We start from the raw sequence: 23,330 nt of genomic DNA, 5'->3' as shown, positions 1-23,330 counted from the left end.
TTTGAATTTTTGAGTGGGAGAGAAAAATAACATCGTATATAAATTTAATCTATGAAAGGGTTTTGAGATGAAAAATAATGTGCCTCTATCGAATATCAATTATTATTAAGTACATTTGAATTTTTGGTTATGGAGACTCGTTTCTATTTCTTCAAAATACCATTTATAGGCTCTTCATTCATTTATTGAAGTAAGTACATTAAATACCATCGAGTAATTAACGATAATAATTAAAAGTGATAATATTTTTTTCTCATTTTTATAATAGTTTGTAATTAAAAAAAATCATACAATAGTATTTGCACTGTATTACACATTTGGAATATTGTTCTGTGTTCATTAGATTTCTTAGCAATATTAAAATATATTATTCTTTGATAGGTATTTGACACAAACATTTTTATTAAAATAAAATCAGTTTTTCTTTAAATGTTATCATAATTTTCAATAAAACTTGTCATTATTTATATAGATAGTACATGGCATAGAAGATTTACTGAATTATATTAAGACTAACATACGGAGGATAGGATCATTAATCTTGCGTAATTACATTAGCCCTACCGGTAGAGATATACTATGTCTAAAAATGTTTTATTTTCTGTTTTCATTTTATTGTAAATAGTTTAAGTTCATATTATATGACTTTTGAGTTAATTCGATCTAAAAACATATTTAATTTCCAGGACAAATATTTAATAAAGTACTTACTGAATAAAAATCTTTTGTTTTTAAAGAAATACATTTTTTTAAATTTATATAACACTGCTAAGCTGATATTGTTATTATACGTATTATATAAGTTGTAATTGATTAAATAAATAATAGTTATTATTATTTTTAAAGGCTTTGGAGGTTATATATTTTCTATGCTTATAATTAAACTATAAAATAAATTAATACCTAAAATATTTTAAAATATAATAGGTACCTACTTAAAATATTATGTATATACTATATATTGTATATCTGATAATTTATTATTCACTTAAAAATTTTTAATAATATGATCGTTAATCATTCTGTATTATATAAATAAAATAAATATTTTATTATGACGTAGATATATTATTAAATTACAAGAATAAAAAGTCAATAAAATACACCTAATTACATTTGTGTTTCACCTGACACTAATTGAAAACATATTAGGTAATTTCTTTTATATTTTTGTTAATAATTTTGGAAAAATTACGGTTGTATAAAATTAGTTTTTTTATTTATTGATTTAATTTGTGAATAATATAAAATAATATATAAGAATTTTAGTTTGTACTTTTTATAGTTGAAATTTGATTACATTTTTGTTGATTTAAAGACTCAAAGTTACAACTTTTTACACAATGTGTGTTTTTTGTGTATGTATCTAAATTATATTATAACTTATCGTAAATATTTTTGTTTTAATTTATCTAATATTTGCAATATGGTTTGTTATTTTATTTTAGTTTTATAGAAGTTTTAAATTTTATTATGGTACGTCATATTTTTAAAATTATGATGAATGGTTAATAGTAATAAATTTGGAGTATACAATCTAATTTTCCGTATATTGTATATTCATTTGGCGAATCATTGTTAGTAATTTTATTATTATTTTCAAGGCCATTTATTTTGTTAAATTTACCGTGGTTTTTCTGTTTAACGAGATAAATATGTATGCATAAAAAAATAAAATGATAAAACTATCATAAACAATAAGTTGTGTAATATACTTTTAAATTATTTAAATATTATTGATATAATATGGTGTAAACAAATAATAATAACTTTATTATTTAATGAATTAATGGTGAATTAAAGTATATGACGTTTGAATATAATTTGTGTTTTCGTAGAAATTATAATATGTAAGTACTTTAAGATAATAATTTCTATAAGTAATATAATAATATATGAACATACGAGGGTTATAAAAATTCCCAAAATATTATATTATTAAAAACATTTTTAAATTGTCTTTACGGGTCTTATTATTAAAATGTGTCAACGTAATGTATGATATATTATTTATCATTAAAATTTAATACAAACAATTGTGTCTTTAGGTCATATTTTTTTAAATTTTATAATTTTATACTTTATAACGTATATACTATATAACAAATTATGTAGTAGGATATTATATTAAACAATTTTTATTTTATGTATTAAGCAAACGCATAACACAGACGCCAAGGGTGGGCCAAGGTGAGTCATAATTTGCACGGGAAATGTCTTGCCTACCGATGCCCTCTCATCACCCCTTCATTTCTCAGGCACCCTTTGAAATGGTTTAGCTTTATTAAACTACTGGCCTACTCTGAAATTGTGCATAAATTATGATACCTCAACTTTCAAATACCATTAAATATTATGAGAAATAAAATTAAAAAATGTGTATTTAAATTGTTAAAATTTTGTTGTTTTATTCTAATATTTAATAAACTAATAATAATATCCAACTAATTTCAAGGTACCAATATATCACTTTACATTTATATACACATATATTGAATATTACCTTGATTTCGGTGAGTTCAGCTCCATTAAGTCAGTGGATAATTTTCTCTTTTGCGTCGGATTTACAATAAGTTCTTTTAAATTATTCTGTACGAACGCCTATTTTTAGGTTTCGGCATAATTATCTGTAGGATATGCAAGTAACAATTTGTAGGTACATTGTATGCCTACAATTCTATATATTGAACTTATAAGAATGTGCATACTTGTAGTTTTCTTGATAGTTTATTATAAATAGTATTGTAGTGTAAAATAGGTATCTTAGAGACTATCATTTTTAGTAATAATAATAGAATACTTGCTAAAGCGTTAATTTTTAAGATGTCTTATTGTAAATAATAATTAAACAGCTGATATTGAAAAATAAGAAACAATTATTATAAATAATAAAATAAACGTTATACAATATAATATAAGAAAATACGTATATCATAACATTCATAACTCATAAAGTCATAATTATTGAAGAATAATAAAAAAGATCAGGGGGTGAATTGTATATGACAACCTTGTTGGACAATTCAATATTTATTACCAATAGGAGAGAAGGGGGGTATAATAATTCAAACAATAAAATAAACTGTTAAAATTATTATCCATTAATTAATAATTGTGGTGTAAACTTAATTGTGTCTCTAAATTATAAATACTATACATTGAATTTATAAACGTCGATGAATAAGTATTGATTTAATTATTACCTTTGATTGTTGATACAGAATAAATTTAATACTTTTTTATGTTAATAATGATTGTGATGGAAAGATTTAATACAATAAAATAATAACTAATTTTATTGTATATATAATTGATAAATACCTAATAACATTTTTAATGAACATTTTTTTTATATAAACTACATATGAAATACAAACAATTTAATTACTCATAGCATAAACTCATAAAAAATTTAAATAAATTATCTGAATGTTTTATTACTAAATTACGAGTACTTATAAAAATATGTGAATAAAAAATTAATGTTTTTGCTATATTTTTATTAATATGAATAATATAATGCAATATGGAAAGTTGCATGCGTTAAAACTATTGTATGAAGAACAATCTATCCTTATTCCTAGTTCTAAACTGCTAATCAATAATCATGTTCCAATTTAAGTATTCGTTAGTAAATCTGGTTACACTTTTACTCTTATTTTGTAAAAGGATACAGAAACTATTTTAACCTAAATACGCTTATAGCGGATATAATACTAGATATAACCTTGAATTGAGATCCAGACGCTCTAAGATTATTTTGTTCTATTTTTTAACCTAAATATAATAAAATATGAATTTATTATGTAATATGTTTCAATATATATTTAATAAAATATAAATTCATTATGTAATATTTAAATAATTTAATAGTTATAGATTTTTTGAAAAAAATAATTTAATTTTTTTTTATAAATAATAATGTAAATTTATTGTTTTTAAATCTTATGGAACAGTTAAAAAATAAATTAAACTGAATAATTTTTTTAGATTCTGACCGAAGCGATAAATGTATTAGGTTTTACTACTATGTTTTTTTTTTTATATCAAATTGTTTCAATCTTCAACATTGAATGTGGTTTTTGTTAGTAAATTAATTTTAGTTGGTACTTTGTCAAAAGTTGAAAATTCCACGGTTTTCAAAATAATATTTAATATTTTGTTGATGGGTAATTGTAGGGTAATTTATAAAGGAAAAACTTTAGAGAACATTTTTGCCAAATATTTACAAATATTTATATTAGTATTTTGTATATACATATAGTATAATTTAAAACATATATTGGCTCTTTTTAAACTGTTTATAAACATTCAATTTTTTTTCTCAGTCAAAAAGCTTGAATACTTAATATTAGGTTCCCTTAAGTTTTTCTTACAGAAATTTAATAATATTGAAAATCTAAATACACATTTTTTTTTATAGGTATTTGATTTAATTTTCAAATTTTGATAAAATTGGTTATTTTAAACGCAAATTAATGGTTTTTGTTGTAATTTAAAAAATATTAATTGTAGAGACTTTTTTTACCATTATTACTTGTGTAATACCATTACTTATGACACTTTTACCAACAATAAATTCAACCTACTGTGTTACAAATAACTAATACATTAATCTATAGATATAATAAAATCGAATGTTCATTTTTTCAATGAAACGAGTGTTCACTTGAACTGTTCAACCGATTCATTTGAAATTCATAGTCATTTGTCTGGATCTTAGTTGAAATCGAATTCTATTTACAATATCTTCAAGTGACTTCCTAGATCACCTGGTGTCTTGAAAAAACCCAGGGATTTTTTCATTTCTTGTGACCGTTATGAACAGATTTATTTGTCCAAATGTGGATATAGTATTAACTATTTATAAATGCTCGAAAACAGTTTTTCAATGACATCCTTAATTTTTTTTTTTAATTATTAATAATTTTTTACTGTTGGAAATTTTTATTTTTATTTTTTACAGTTGTATAGGTTTTTATTTGTATATGGTTCATTTAAATGAACATTTTATTCATTATATTTTAAAGTACGTAAAAGTGCTTTTTAACATGGCCAGTTTATAATAAAAGACACAACATTATTATTTTTGAAATTGAAATTGAATCAAATTGTTTAAATTTATTTCAACAGTAATAAACAATTTAGTCTTTTTTTTAAAAGGAAATAAATTTTTTCCTATTGAAGAAAAAGATACAAAAAAACATATAATCGTAACCCGAGTGAAGTACCTACTAGCAATAGTAATAATAATAGATTAAAAAATATCCATAGAAAATAAAAATAGAGGCGTATCAGTCGCCACTCAGGGTTGTTTTTTGGTATGCAAATATCTATAGTTAATTTAAAATTTGACATATTCATTATCGGGATTTACTCAATGTATTGAAGTACAATCGAGTACAGTATATACAGTAAAGCGGCTTCTTCAGATTTTATTTTTTAACTTATGAAGTTATGACCCAGACTTTTAAGCTAAGATGACTTATCATTCATATAATCATATATCTCAATCGATAGTGTACATTTTATTGAAATTCTTCAACCTCAAAGTTTGTATAGTCTTTATCAGTTTATCGCATTAATCAATTAGCCTACTCTTTAATACCAATTGTATATTATTCATCAAATTATCCAAATTATCCAATTTATTAAGTTCTAATTCACACTCCGGCATATTTCCTCTCTCATACTACAAACTATACGTTTTCTTCCTTTAATTTATTTTCTATTAAATACCTCAATAACATTTATAATGCTTTAAGGACTGAGATGATTTTTTTATAGTTTATTGAAATTGATTTTTGTATAATTTTAAATATATTTCCTAATTATATATATATATATATATTATACACAGTTACTTGGTTATTGTGAAAACTGTGTTTAAATCGTAACATTAATAATATTTTTGTATAATTTGTAGTTTTTGGCTAACATAATTTTGGGGGAAGAATATTTTAAGGAAGAATTAATATATATTACATACTACATAGAATTATTATTGTTGTCTTTTATAGGTACTAAATATTTTGCATGACCTACTGTAATAATTATCGTTAGTCTTTTACCTTTACCAACTCTGTTTAAATTAAAAAAAAAAAAAAAATGTTGAAATTGGTATGTAGTCAAGTTGACAATTAGTTTTGGGCTGACCGTCCGATATCTGTCAATTTCCGCGTGGCCGGATAAGACCTGAGCGTTCAATTGCGAACCCCGGAGAATAATAATGCGACGATGAAACGCGATCTGCATTCCTAACAAGGTGACATTCCGTGCGTCCTAATACGGAACCTAATGGTAGACAAGGATACGACGGGCTCCACTTACACGACACATATAAACATTTATGTTTGTCTTGTAACTTCCTTTCCACCAGATTCTGATTCGGTCCATAATCAGATATTATTATGGACAAATTAAAAAGAAATCTCGTATATTTTGAACTTTGAAATGAAAAAAGTAATTTCTATTTAGTTGTATAAAATAATGGATATTAATGAAAAACATTGCATGCTACATTTGTTTATAATTATCTTAGAATAAAATCAAAAGCTTACACACAAATCTCAGTAGCAACAAGTTTAAAATAATACTACATAGTAATTAAAAAAAGAGAGAATTTAGTTTAAATATAGTTTTGGTTATGTAATTTGTGAGTCTAGAACATGTTCATTTAAAACAATTAAACATTTACATTTTCTCTTCAAGTATAATATTATAATATATCACACAGTTTAAATGTTTGATAGTAAGCAATAATTAAGCAATAATTTCATATAAATGGTTTATTAACAATACTGGTTTCTTTACAAATTTATTTTTATTATTAATATTACCATTTACAAACTTGGTCTTATTTTATAAACTTTTATTTGCTATTTGACACACAGATTATTTGTAAGTCTGTAATGTAATGTTTATGTTATCAATCTTTAACTTTGTATTATATTTATATTTTATATTTATTACTAAAAGTAAAAACTACTCAGATATTGAATAAATGGCGAGTCTGAAGTAGACACGATTTTAAATTAATTTTTTATATATATAAAATTTCTGTGGTTAAGTTTTCAAGTTCCTTTTTTATAAATAATTTTTTTAATTACTATTAATTACTTAATTCACTTTAAATCTAAATATTTATGTTTTTTTTGAAATTACCAGTTTAATAATGCACTAAAAACTGCCTTTTGTTTTTTTTTTATTTTATTTTAATATTTCGAATTTTTTTTTTGGTAATTTATTTTATTAGTTTAAAATACTAATGAGATAAGATTATAGTATACAATATTATAGAATGATACAATATAATACCTTTAATTCTATTTGTTTCTATACCTTTAATATCATGACCTACATTTTATAATTATTTGCTAATTTAAATGTTATGCTTCCATTTCGGATTGACAGAATAGATAATAAATACTAAATATTAGTTTATTTAGTCAATGTTCATTATTAATGTATAATGAACATTTTCATGTTTTATTTTGTACTTTTTCATATAAAAATATTTTTTACAAAAGTAAATTGCATATTTTAATTGTAAGTAGGTATTAGTTAAATGAGAACCTTCAGTAGGTTAGTAATGATCCATATATTTAAATTTTAAAGTGCAACTAAAAAACGTTTTGAAAATTAAACTTACCTTTGGTCTAACGGTGTTTTTCTGTTGTCATTTTATCGCAACCGACAGTGAAATTGGGCCAAAAAAAACTTATGGTAAAGTGATGTTATGTTAATAATGTTAAGAAAGTGTTACAGTTGGTACTCACACAAAGCTTCTCCTATTATAACTATATGTTATGGTTTAAATTATGATATATATATAAATTAATCTTAATGTACGAAATGTAATATAAAATATTTTATGTCATTGTTAATTTTACACACTTTGTTTAACAAAACTATAAATTGGACATTGTAACTGTATAGTATGTATGAAGAAAACATAAACTATTTCAAATTTCAATAATGACAATGGAAACAAAATTTAGAATCTTAGGTATAATTTGAAAAAAAATGAGTATAGTAAAATTATTTAATAATGCTTATCGAATTTTATTTTACTAACAACTTAAGGTTATGTTTGTCTACTTGAACCAAAAAACTATTTTAAGTTCAAAACGAGGCATGTTAAGAATAAATATTTCGTTAAAATGTGTTAATAAAGATAGATTTAAATATAGTGCTAAAATACTATACATTAGTTTGTTTGGATTGATTAAAAATTACTTAAATATGATGTATAATGTATAAATAGACAAGTAATAATAAAAATAAATTTCCAATCTTCTTCTGTATTTTTTTAATATTATTAGCTACAGTTAAAAAAGTTTTGAATTTTAGAATTTTCTTATAGTGTATTAATCGTTTTTTTAAAATTATTTTTTGGAGACGCTATAATTAGAAATACAATCTATAAATCGCGATACCGTGTTTTATTGAATTTAACTGAGAAGCATCACCGTGACGTATGAGTATGACTAAACAAAATCAACGGCAGTTTATTATTCTATATTAAGATCACTATAATAATTATTCGGACACGGATAGTCTAGTTATTTTTTTATTTTTTATTTATTTACTCAATAATATTTAAATAAAAATGTATTTTAAATTATTAGATTTGTCAAGTGGATAGTTGTACTTTACAACTAATAAATAAATAAATAATAATAATAATAGTTAATATATTACATTATAATTTCAAACAATCAATGTATATTTTAAATGGGTATAATTATTTATCTAAATTTCGATTATTATTATTCGTTAAGTCATATTTAAGTTATCCAATAAAAACAAGACTCATAACAATTATTATTTTAGTGGGAAGTGACAGTGGCATTGTTTTTATATTTATCTGAATATTATAACAGTTCGTTAAAAATAAATTAAAATTTTGATTTTATAATCAAAAATAATTATGACATTATGTATATAGTTTAAATAAATTTAAATTTTTTATTTTTATAAAAAAAGTAAATTTAACTGATATTTTTTGTATTGATTTAATTGTATTATTCTTATTTTGAAGTCGATGTACCTAAAAATGTCTATCCCTTTTCGCTAATCTCTATGATTTTTTTTTATTATTTACGTGGAGATAAAAATTAAACAGATTTTGACTCCACGCGAGTTATTTTTTTTAGGCATTTAAGATACTAAGCCGAAGTTAGTAATAAACATTAACTTCCATCACCCAGTTGTATTAAGAATACTTTTAAAAATGTATACAGAACAAATATTAAAATATTTGGTATTAAGATACATTTTTTTAAAACCAATATATTTGATGTTGAAATATTTGTACGTTAATAACAAATAGATAATTAAACTTTTTTTTTTTATAAATATTTAAATTAAAAAGCTATAAAAAACATACTTAAATAATTTCAAGAATTTTAGATATTACATATTATTATTATAATGCAGTTATTAGTTATGACGATTATGGTTTAAAGATAGTTTAAAGTCATTATTAAACAACATTAAAATATATAAATATATTTATTATTTTTTGTCTTTATTATTCTTAAGTTTTTACTTTTTTGAATGACAGCAAACACTTTTATTTTATATTCCAAAGCAGAATGTTTTCTAAGAATTGTAATATATATTATAAAAATCTAATTTTGAACAAGTAGTTAATGTAATTAGTTTCACACCTTTTAACCCATCTAAATTTTAAATACTTATAACTTATTAAATCGTTCAGAAATTGATTTGTTACATCATAATACTGAAATTGTTTATAATCTAAATTCTAAAAGCAATAAATATAATAATATATTCTCAACTAATCTCCAGTCACTCGTCAAACGACTCAAACGTCTATCCACAGTACTTATCTATTTTTATTTATACCTCTATTTATTTTTTTTACTCAAGAATTAATTTGTAATTAATTTATTGCGAATTATATTATGATAAATTAAATTACACGTGTTTATAAAAATGTATGTGACAGGTTTAGGTCTTAGGTGTTATGATAGTAAAGAATAAATATTATTGAAATCAATTTAAGAGAAAACTGGCACCGTCTGCTAGTGCTTATTGCCTATTGGTGTGTGCTCAGACTTGTTTGTATGGACGTGTGGTAGCCGGTAGGTTACTCGTTCGTTCAACAGCAGCACTATTACGTATTATACTACACGCAAATATAACACCGCGTAGTATTGACCTGCGTGTTTAATAATATGAGACACGAGTGCATTTTCTGTGTACGACCCCCGAGGGCAATAGGAATTAACCATAACACGACCGTTGAATGTACCAAGCACACATTGATCACGGTTCTGTAGACGTATAGCAATGGCATAATATGTATGATGGGGTTACATTAGCGGTTTCGTATAGACTATACCGTTTTAAATTGGAAATCGCGTAAGGTGCATGGTCAGTAATTTTGGTGGTAATATTATATGGTGCATACGAAAAAATATGTATGAAAGTATATATGCATGTATAGCAAAATGTGTGTACATTAAAATTGGAGTTAAATAATAATATAATATACGTGCAGTTTTTAATAAATAAAGATTTTTGACTGTGGTTAAATGACGGTGTTGTGGTTTTGTTATTCCAGATGATATTATTTCATATGTTTATTTGAATAAATTATTATTTATTATCGGGGTTTTTTTTAAAAACTTTTATTTAAATCAAAATTGTGTCTTCTAATATTTGTCTAACATCTATCCCTCGTGCGTGTAATTTTATGAATTAATATGAACTAAGTAATTGATTTACGTAAGATCTTATTAAAAACTCATTTATTATTTTTGCTTTTTATGTAATAAGTTTATTATCTGTTGAGTTTTAAGTAATTACTCGTATAATATAAATAAGAATAAATAATTTTAAAATGATACCAATTCAATTAATTTATCACTATTATTTTGAGTATAAACTAAATATTATTAAGTATAATTTTTGTATAAATTAAAAACTAGAAACTTATTTCTCTAAATTATTTTTTACCGATATACTGTTTTACCTTAGTGTAGGTTTATTTATTTTTGACGATTGTTAACACGTCATCAGTTGTTTTGACCTCATTTCAATTGGAAATCATAATTCCCGCTGATTTACAAAGACAACTGCTAAGTGAATTGTAAACTTATGGTGGAAGTAGCTTTGGCAAGTAATCAGATTTTATAATGTGATATTGGTTTTGGCTACTAAAAGATGTATACCTTTTGTATAGGTAACCAGACTAAGTAACACTCATTATAAAAACAAAGGTTACTGCTCTTTGAACTTAAAATCACTATTTTTAAACTTGAAGTCGATATTTGCAAACAAATTTTTGATCAATTTGGAGTACAATTAGTGTTAAATCTAGTGGTTGTATTAATACTAATACATTTACGGATTTACGTATCAAAACTAATGATTAAATAACTATAAGTAACACAATTGATGAATATAGAGTACTGGACTTAATTAAAATCAATTTTTAATTTATTTTAATTTTAAATTGTTTAACCATACTTCTGTAACTCATTTGTTCAAATACTTGGAAATAGTTGAAACAATCGATTATTATCATTTAAGTATAAATAACGAATTTATGTTTAACTCTGAATATAATGGAGACATTATGTTTATAAAATCTATTAAAATATCATATTATTACAAAATATAAAATAGTGTTTACATATATAATGTACAATATATTCTCTTTGCAGTGTTAACATTTCAATTCATAGTTCATACCAATTAATGCATTTTTAATACCGTGAGAACTATTTAAAAACTGTAGGTATATATTATAATGTTAATGACATAATTCACGTCCCATAATAGTCTTTTAGTACCGGATCATTTGTTTTTAAATCACGTGGTTTTTATTTCATTGGTGGTATTTTAAATATTTGTCTATAACTAGGTTCTTCGGAGCTTTAAAACTAAAGAATGGCCTTCGATAATTTTGACTTACAGTTTCTTTGTAGAAGGACTTAAAATCGTGTGATTTCGGTTCGTTAAGTACTGCCAGGAACCGACGGACAAAAAGAAAGGAAGCCGCGAGACAATTGAATGGCTTTCTAAAGAGAGTTTCGAGAAAGATATGTGTCCAACATTCAACGACAGTACAACGGCCTTAGTACAAGGATGTATTGAAAAAACCAGCTCGGTATCGATAAGTCCATTTTAGGGATTCTGAAGAAACGCAACGAGTGCTGGACGAGTTCTTCCTTCTCTACATCACTCGGTCGCCGTGCAACGGGACTCGACACGGCTACCGTTTTCCCATCAGTTTCCCACTACTACCGGGTTTGCTAGTCGGCCATCCGTTCGCGTCGCGGTCACTTGTTCGTAAATTTCGGTGTTCGTAAAACCTAAAAATTAATTTTTTCTAATCAAAAATATCGAGCGTTTATTTTGTTATGTTTTGTGGTGATGTTTGGTGCGATCGCTTGTGTGGCTGTCAACAATCAAAGAAGTCCTTTGCTAAAAAGTAGAATCGAACCTACGAGGTATGATGAATTCAAAACATATTCAAAACACATATTTATAAACTACTATAATACTATCAAGTCCCATTAGCTTGGGAACAATTTACGATTTTTTTTCTATTTTTGATATTATTAATGACACTAAGGATTCAATGATTAATGTTTTATGATTTAATCGGACCTATTTGATTCATAAAAATATATTTGTATATTTATAGAGAATTACGATTTTACATTATTATTTGATCACTTCGTTATTTTGGTTAATATTAATGATATTATTATCAGTTTATATTATTTAAATTTGAGAAAAATTTCAATTTATTTTTTAATACTTAATATAATAATAAACTAAGTAATACATTTTTGTTATTATAGATTCCACTGTTAATAGAGTTGATAAAAACTGATTATAAAATTTTATATGTTCTACTTTATAGTTCAATTTATAACATATTAATAATATTTACAATATTTGTTTAATATTGTTATAGTTTATTAATTTTGTGTAGTACATACTACATAAATAAAATATTAATATCCATAAAAAAAGTTACAGCCAAGGTCAATTTGTATATATTTATATTCTGGTATTTAAGATTAAGATATAATGGTTTTTAAATATGTTAGTTATTTAGATAATTTAAAATTAATTATTATGATTATAAAAGTTGCTGGATTTTAAAATTTATAATTATTAACACATACTTTATTATTTTCTAAACAGTGAACATTATTACCTACATATTTTTATTATATTTTATTTCAAACTAACATTAATGAGAATAATTTTATTAAAACTATAAATACCTACTAGATAATTTAATATTATACTTAAAAGTAATAAAACTAAAATAAATTTCACTAATTTTAACATTTTAAAATGATTGAATGTGATGGAGTCTATGATTGGTAGTAAAATAGGTATTTATGTATTAATCATTACAAATAATAAACATTTACCTATTTAGTAAAAATTTATAAATTTAAAAATGCAACTCAAACTTATTTTAAATAAAATAAAATTTGAGATTCTATTACTCAACTAGGAGAACTGTGATTTATATTAAAATTATATTAAATGTACCTACCATAGATATTACTGTGATCAACAAAAAAGTATTTTTTCTTGAAAGATTATCTTTTTTGGAAATTTTTTATTTATTATTTTTAAGTTGAGAGTTTATAGATTTTTTTTTAACTATTCCACAAGGAATACGAGTACTACTCGAAATTTATACCTTAAATTGTACAACTAAAATATACACAGATAGGTAATCTAATTTTCATAAAAAATCAAATGCAATGATTTACATGAACGGTTAAGAGATTATTATATTCCATATCAGATTCAATCTGGTCAACCGGAATAATACTATTCCACTGTATAAAACATTTCTAAGAGAACTATATTGAACTTAAAAGAAATTTTGAAAATTGCCGTTGTTTGTTTTACATCAATGATCATAACAACCAAATTAAATGCTTTTTTTCTTAACGGTTTTTTGTTCGTCTAATTTTTTAGATTATCAACGGTTTTCCATACATGAAGTATCTACTAAAAATGCCGTTTGATATAAAACAGATTCTAAATTCGTATTTTTTATATTCTCTTAAAATTCAAATCATCCGAATAGCTAGGCATGACGGCTCAGGGGACAAATAAATAGTTACTTTTGTGCGCTATTGAAGCATCGCGACGGGTCACGGACAACGGGAAAACGATCGTTATAGAAGACACTTAAAAAAAATCATTTCTCATACTAAAATAATTCAAAACTACCTACATAAAAGAAAGGTTGAAGAGTATACTATAGTGATTTGTTATTACATGACTGTTGAAATTTCAATGAAAAAATGTTTGTTTTGGACGTAATACTAGCCAAATGCCCTGTGTAAATTATGTTAATTTATTTGTGTAGTATTATGGATATAACTATAAACACAATCCGTTTTTGAGCCGCTATTATTGACCAAACACAAACATATAAAAAAGTATATGTATATTTTGTCTATCAATATTATTTACCTATACCTACTATTCAAAAAAATCTATGAAAAAAACATATTCTTACTGTAACATTATATACAAAAATTAAAATAATAATATGCATATAAATGTCATAATTTATTATATATTTCAAAAATATGAAGTTGATAAACTTGTTTCAACGGGTTTTTTGTGAAACAAAAATAACAATTTTTCCGTATCATTTAAATGTATTAAATTATTTATGAATTAATGTTTGTAATTAGCTAAATAATATTATTGGGAGTTAGACCCTAGAATAACAGTTGAAATAAAATAAATAAGATAAAAAACTCAGAAATATTAAATTGCAGTTATAAATTTCCTATTATAAATAAATTAAAAAATAGAATAAAATAGATTTTCATTACTATTAGCACAAATTTAAAGGTTTTGAACTTACTTTTAAAATTAAAAGTACAATTTTACGCGAAAAAATTAATTAAATTATTATTACTTACTAAGTTTAGATAATTGTATGTAAATAATGAGGGTTAATGGTTTCATAATGATATTTTTTCAATTTTAATGCTTTTTAGAGTAGTTTAAATGCTTTAAAAGTTACTTGTGGCTTAATCTTTTAATTAAAAACTTACTGGTGGTTATTAATTATTATATATATATAATTTAATTCAAATTACATAACTGCTACTATGAGTCAACTAAACCTACTTTATATTTTAAATAATACCTTTATATAAACTTGTTTGGGACTATTATAATTACATAGTTATGTACAAAGTAAATTTAATAAATTTAATCATACAAAACAATTGTCATACATAGTTATGAATATTTATTATTCCATTTTATTTATAATAATATTAGACAATTTACATAATATGATTACAATTTTATGCATTAGGTTCAATATGTATTCCTTTTACAACTTAAATATAACTTAAAATAGAACTATAAATTGATGAGTTACATTCATATAGTGAAGTATGAATTTCACAATGTAACTATTAAGTATCTATTAGTATTTAATAACCTACCCTTTTTTATCTCTAAACATAATCTATAATAATTTAATCTTATTATATATCAATTTTATTTAGAAGTCTTTTGATTATAATTCGTAGTTGGACGTGTAGACAGCATAGTATGTATTTGAATATTTAGAAATTGTTTTTATGTCGGATTTCCGACATACGCAGTCTGTACTATATAGAAGTGTATTTTTTCTGTTATTTCAAAAATACATGTCGGCGTGTCGCAAATAACTTCAAACTTCGGAAATTGTCAACCACACGGTTATATAACCCCCCTACAAAAAAAAATATTTATATATATTCCATAGTTTTGTATGCCCCGATGGTCAACAATCCGCAACATTAAGTCCCAAAAATAGCATCTAATAATTTAAACGTGTGCTTCTGATCATCAGTGTTTTTTTTAAGTCATTATTTTTGAACATACAACGATTGTATAGTGACGGGAAGTTGTCTAAACGTAGTGACAAACGACACACGGACATAAAACTGTACACATGTATGCCGTGCATACGTGTACAGTATGTGTGTCTATATACTATGTATTATATATTAATATTATTTTACCGCTAGTTCCGGTCTGTTGGTATGTGTTGACGCTAGTACGTAGGAAAATAAAATTGATATCGTTATAATAACTGTCGAGTAAATATATAGGAGGTATATGAAAATTACTTCGTATAAAAATGTGTTTTGGTCAATATTATAGTCCATTTAAAATATCATTATATTTATTACAGCTACTAAATAGAATTAAATTTTCTAATATATTATACTGAATTAATAGTATTATATTACTAAAAATAAATAAATACATTTTTAAACATCTTTTGAAGTTCAATTTTTTTTTTTTTAGCTCTAAAACTTAATAATATATTATTTTAAATACAATAATATTTAAATCAACTAAACTTGCATAAATAACCAGTATAGGTTATAATATATATATATACTTTTTTTAATTCACATCATATTATTATAATTTTGGTCGAGATTCAAGTTTCAACAAATTTATAAAAAGTTAATAATTCCAGTGCATGTATTAGTGTATTACTGTATTAGTATGACATTAACTTAATATATATTAGTTCATACATTATTAATATAGGTAATGGACAATTTCAATAAGTAATAATTAATATATTGAAATAAGTGTAAAATACAACTGACTAATAGGTTGAAATTTTAATTCATGTGTAATTGAACATACTATATATTATGGACATTATGGTACCTATCGGTATCGTATAATATGTAATAGAATATAGGAATGTGATTTGATAACATTTTAAACCTATATGATTTTTAAAGTGTATAAGTTACAACTATAAATGCTTAAACAGGTTTTTAAAAAAGTAATGACAATTTTCATGCATTGAAAAAAGGTTTGATTGATTTACAAACTATTTTTATACACTTAATATATTTCTTGATTAGTAGTAGGTATAATATTATAATTCTCTGAAATTATAATTGTATTAATTTAAAATTATAAATTTAAATTTAAAAGTTTATCATGCCTGAAATAATAAATAATAGATTTAAAAATTGTACATTCTATTTGTTATTTTTATTTAATCAAATAATTTATTAAGTATTTATTACTTATATACCAGAAGTATTTAAAATAAAAATACACGATTATGATTAATTTTCTAAGATTTATTTAATAACAGTTTAATATAACTTATAAGTAACTACAGTATTAAATTAAATTTAATAAATAATTTTAAGTATACAAAATAAATAATAACTAATAACTATTGTCAAAAATATCTAAATCAAGTAAAATTAACTAATAATTAATAAAACCTCTTATACATTTTATTTATTTTGAGTAGCTGTATTTATCTAAGTTATTCATACATTTATGATATCCAAATTAAATTATTGGTTCCTAACAGAAACATTGAAAATAATAAAATGTTAAAATGTAACATGAAACTTTAGTATTTATTAGAATACTTCTTAATTGATAGAGATTATTTTTTAGTAGGTTTTGTCAGTATATAATTATTAAAGTTCAAAAAGTTTCATGAAGCATTTAGCTATGTATTGAATATAGAAAGTACTTAAAAACGCGAAAAGAATTTGTCAGTGATTTCCAAGAAAAAAAGCAATAAATGACAAAAAAAAAATGGTAAAGAATTATGTAACTAAGCTTATTCAACTTAAAAAACCTAATCGATTTTTACTCAAAAAATAAAAAATAAAAGCATACTATGTATATTGTACAATAATAAAATTCCAATTTACAAATATATGATAATGACAGTCATGTGTAAATGTAATACATTAACAAAAATAAAAAGCATACAAAGTAGAAACATAAATGAATAATAAAAATATAAAATAACTAATTAATATAAAACTAATAATTATAGGTACTAACTTAAAAAATAATTATTTAACTTATCCAGGGTTGTACTTATATTAAACAGGTACTGATAGTTATTGATGGATTTTCCACTCCACAGTAGACATTAATACATTAGTTGGATAATATGACATTTAGTTTGTATTAATATTCGATAAATAAAATGGATTTTTACTTTTAGAATTAATTGAATTTACTTTGAACTTTATTAGTTCTGGGGTTATCAATTAAATTATGTAGTAATTTAAAAGTAAGTTTTATATTTAAAATTTTAAATCTTTTATTTAATAGAACTATTAAAAAAATAAAAAAATACCAATATTAATATATCCTGAATTGAGGACGTCTTTCAAATTTTTATTTAAAAGATAAATATCTTAAAAAAAAATATTTTTAACGTTAGATAGACTTGGGTTTTGACAAATACTTCAATTTCATCAAGTTACAAGCAACTTCCAAATACCAAATTAAAGAATCATAATCAATTTAGGAATGTATCAAAGAATAATATAATATTTTGAATGCATTAAAATCATTACACATATTATGTTCTAATAATCCCAGTTGCATACACGATTTATTACAAATATTATCTACATGATTGCTATAAGATAGTTTTCTGTCAATTTAGACCCCTAGGTCTTTATAATGATATTTTTACATGCTAGAATTATATTATAAATAGTATAATTAAAATAGAGAGTTTTTTTTTTAATAATACGACATAATGGAGCATTTATCTATATTTAAAGACATCGTTGTTACACTTTATGTATACATATATTATCTAAATTAGCTTGAAGTTTCAATAAATCCTCTATACATTCGATTTTTTTAAATATTTTATTATGATCACCAAATAATAGATATTTTGAGTAATTTTGAACTTTACTAATATTATTAATGAATAAAGAAAAAAGTAAGCGAGATAAATGATCACCTCGGGGAACACCAGATAATACATTAATTAAATATAGGTATAAAATGCTAGTTTTATAACTATATTTTATAACTTAAACATAATTGGTTAGGTTAGTTAGGTTTAGAAATTATTATAGTGTCGAAGGGTTTTTATAATATGTATGAAAGGAATTAAGACAAATTTAAATCAAATTTTAGCTTACAATATTTAGAGGCGTGTTATTTTTTGAAATAATTTTGTTATTACTGTTAAAGTTTATTTGATATTACTATTATTGGATTGATATGCCTTCTACATACATAGAAATCAACTAGTTTAAATTTAAATACTCAGTTTAGTTGATTTTGAAATAGTTTTCAAGAAATTATATCATAGTTGTTATGGATTGTAAAGGACTTGTCATATATTTTTATCAGCAGGATAGAAAATAAAAAATAATTTTACTCTTGTTATCAGTGCATTAGTGTAAACGAAATAATCTCAACAAAGGTTTTCAGGGAAGGGTGTAGTATACTAGTATACTATACTCATATAAAAACGTATAAGAGACAGTAGAAAAAGGGTGAAAAGAAAGCGTGGTAAAGCATTCGGAACAATAGTTTTTGGGTATAATAAATTATGGTAAAAAATAAATTGTCCTGCAAAAGTTAAAAAATAAATATAAAAAGAAGAACGAAAATAAGAGGCCTTTCTTTTGCTACGGACGTAATATTATCCAGAAGGTTTTTGCTTTGTTTTGGGAGATTGTGGTTCGCCGCCACTGGTCGGCATGGCAACGTTTTGTAGTACTGTCGATCATTTACCGTCAGCGTCCTTGAGTGTGATCAACTAAATTTGTACGTAAGCATAAAAGTTCCAATTGATTTACACATTTCACGTTTCCCATACATTTTACACTTGAAGTGTAAGATGTTAAGTCTTGTAAGTTAAACAATGAACTAATATTTTAAAAGTAACACATTTGTAATTTATTTTTCTCATCTCGATAATTTTATATTGATGAAGTTATGTGAAGTATTTTAAAGAATATTTTTTAGATACGATTACGTAAAAGTAGAATAAAAAAATATTAAATTTTACTTGGATATTTAATGTACTTGTATAAGAATTAATAGTAATTATTGTGGTATTAGTTTTAAAAAGTACCCTTGTATTAAATATTGTAATTTTATATCATTTATAGTCGTATAATTCAAATTTTAGTAATAAAACCTAAATAATTGTTAAATAAAATATGTGAAGTTTTCCATCGTAATGATGTAATATTTTATTATAATGTAAACATCATAGGTATATTGTTAATTGTGCTTTATTGTATATTGTTGCGTCGTATAAGTTCGAATAAATCGATTTTAATAAAAAATTTAATTTTCTTTTATATAGCATATAGTTCTACAAGTTCTTGTACTTGGAAATTGGAACCTTTCATAGTCGTTCTTTTAATGAATTGTGTTTTTGAAAACTCACAATCAATAAGTTTTACTCGGCAAAAAAGAAACTGAAACCGAACAACCTTTTTGTTTATTATTGTTTACTAAAGTGGTTGAGTCTTTTAGGTGATTCGTTTTATTATAAACTATTTATACAATTTACGAAATAATTCATGTAACAAATCTACTTCAGTTATTTTATATCGTTATTAAATAACTGGTAGAGAATGGATTTTGTTGTAAATACATATACTTATATAAGCACGTAATATTAATAATTTAAAAAAAAAATTTACATGATTTAAAAACCACGGGTTTAAATTAATATTTTTTGTTTGTACCAAAGTAAAGTTATGTGTATATTTAACAATTTTTATAGAATTTTTTTGAATACAATTTTAAGGTCGTTTAAACAATTAAATTAAAATTAAGTTTGTTAATGTTATCTATATGAATAAAAATCAATGTCTTAAATGATATTAAAATAATTTGAAATATACAATTAGTATGATCTATTGGCGTCAGTTATAAGAAACGTTCTTTATTCAACACCCAACATAAAGATATAGATTATTAATCGTTATTATTATTAACATTTAACTTTTTAACATAAAATAATACGTATTATTTACTTAATGCATTGTTTAAATTAATATTATACCTTAACGTACATACACGTATACCTACAATTATTTTATTTTTTTATACAAGTTAGTGTATAATAAAATGTATTTTTTTTTTCAAATATAAAACAATGTTAAAATAATAAATAACAATTCTTTTTTAGGAATTTCAAATTAATTTAATAAATTTGAAGTTGTTAAAGATTTCATGAATTTTATACTAACATTAAAAATAAAAGTACAGGTACATATTTTGAGATAGTTCATTGTTGTGAAATATTATTTCATTCATCAAAAATTAATATTTAAGTTAAATCGTTAAAATCTTTAAGATGGTTTATTAAATATTAATTTAATTAAAAAAATAGAAATAGTAAACAAATAATAATAATTGACCAACAATGCAACTGATTGATAAATGGTTTCATTTTAATGTTTGAAAAACAAGACTCTTGAAAAGTATGTAATGAAAAATTTAAACTACTTATTTTTACAAACAATATAATTCAAACTTCTTTTACCTACACATTATATACATATGTTTATTAATTTATAACATAAAAATTAAGAGTAATACAATTAAGTTATTAATTGCAACTTCAGTAATTAGATTTAATAAATTGAAATACCTTAACCTTATCTGTATTAATTTTAAAATTGTAAAAGGTACAAATTAATATTTTAAGTTATAGACAAATACAAGATATATCAATTTTATATTTTATTTCATAAAATTAATTTAAATAAATATATTAAAACTATATATTATACCGAGTGATTATTTTGTAAAACAACACTCATTATTTCAAAATGTATTAACATTCTTCAACATTTTTTTTATAATTTTCGAACTAACTAATTTTGAGTAACGCTAAATATCACCACTATTTAGTATGTTACGTTATATTGCTATTTACAGTTAATATAGCAATACTTCATAATAAACAACGATAAATTATATTTTTGGTTTAACTTAAGACTTAAGTTATATAATCTAACCTATAATACTTAAATTGCAAAATAATGGTTAAAATCTAAAAACATTAACATATATATATATTTATATATGGTTCATTCGTTTTCATTGAAGAGGAAAATACCAAGTACTTATTTTTACATAATTTCCATTCGAAATAAAATAAATTTTAAAAGTTATATTGAAATATTTATAGTTTTGATAAGTGAATGGTGTGGTATGGAGAAACCAGCAAAATGTTATTCTACTACTCCACTCCGCTATATTTTAAATATTTACAGTTCATAAACTATTCGTCCAAATTTCGATTTGCATGTATCAAAAAATTCAAAATACCTCGAAAAATATTTTACTTCAGAATATGAAATTAAAAATGTAGGTACATTGTTGCACAAAAACTTTAAATATAATGATAACAGATATAAAAAAATATATATATTTTTTAATGTTTAATTTCAAATGAAAATTATATAAAAAAGATATTTTCAAAAATATTTATAGATTTTTAAATAATGAGTGTTGTTTTATAAAATAATCACTCAGTATATAAATATTATATTTTATTTATAATTTTTTTAGATACGTCTTAATCAAACTATTTTATCAAATAAAAAAAAGTGATTGGTAATATTATATACTATTTGATTGGGAATTTTTTTATTAAAATTGATTAATGCGTTTACTGAAATCGTAATAGTATTTTAAATTAAGAATGATTTTCTTCATAATATAAAAAAAGTGTGAATTTTATTTTAAATAAATATAACAAAATATTAAATATGCGTCTTTACAAGTTCTTTATTTTTTTCTTCCTTGGAAGTATTGATAGATACTAAATAAATAAATTAACCTATATTGATTTTAGAGTTTGTATAGTTTGTATAAAATCAATTATTATTTAATACTTTAGCTCGAATCGATGTCAATATTCAATTTATCAATAAAAACCTATATTTGATTGGTTTATTATTTCAATTAAATTAAAACGAATAACGATGTTCGGAGTAAACAATACAAAATGATAAAACTTATTTGACTGTTGGGTACATATTGATATTATTATAATAAAATTCCTTTAATTGGAAATTCTGAATATTAATGAAAGACTACATTTCAAGCCAACGCGGATTACTGATTTTTCTAATTTACATAAATTTAGTCATATTTATAATTTATATTTTAATTTTTGGCTTATAAATAACAAATTTTTGAGAGTCATATCTCTATTAATTTATAGTTATGTCAATCTCTTTTCTGTTAAATAAGATTACATTAAAAATAGTTGAAACCATTTCTTTTGAATCTTTTATATGAAAACGCAATTTTATTTTAATAATCAAGATAAATATTTTATAACATTTTTAGAACTTAAAAGCAAGAATTTCATATAATGTGTAACTAAATATAAGTATAAGAAGAGTGTATTTAAAAATGTAAGCAATGAATACAAAAACAAATCTTTCTCATGAGTCATGACCATAAGTTATTTTTTATATTAACTTATTTATTAC

The 23,330-nt window shown here is 22.7% G+C and overlaps 1 protein-coding gene across 4 annotated transcripts in view; it reads left to right on the top strand.

Moving 5' to 3' along the window:
- The window catches only part of LOC132919193 (FERM and PDZ domain-containing protein 4), a 92,857-nt gene that overhangs the window by 12,256 nt on the left and 57,271 nt on the right, over positions 1–23,330 (top strand). The window contains exon 1 of one of the 4 annotated variants that reach the window (XM_060980574.1): positions 12,278–12,488. The exons of 2 other annotated variants lie outside the window; for them this stretch is intronic. In XM_060980574.1, the coding sequence (XP_060836557.1) occupies positions 12,412–12,488 (77 nt within the window). In that variant the 5' untranslated portion in view covers positions 12,278–12,411. Of the gene's footprint in view, positions 1–12,277; positions 12,489–23,330 lie in introns of those variants that run through there. One more of the 4 variants, XM_060980576.1, reaches the window with a different exon arrangement.

Source organism: Rhopalosiphum padi, chromosome 2 (genome assembly GCF_020882245.1).
Source record: "Rhopalosiphum padi isolate XX-2018 chromosome 2, ASM2088224v1, whole genome shotgun sequence".
In the NCBI taxonomy this organism is placed as follows: Eukaryota; Metazoa; Arthropoda; class Insecta; order Hemiptera; family Aphididae; genus Rhopalosiphum; species Rhopalosiphum padi.
Note: the sequence above shows the minus strand (reverse complement) of the source record. Positions and strands in the feature narration are given on the sequence as shown.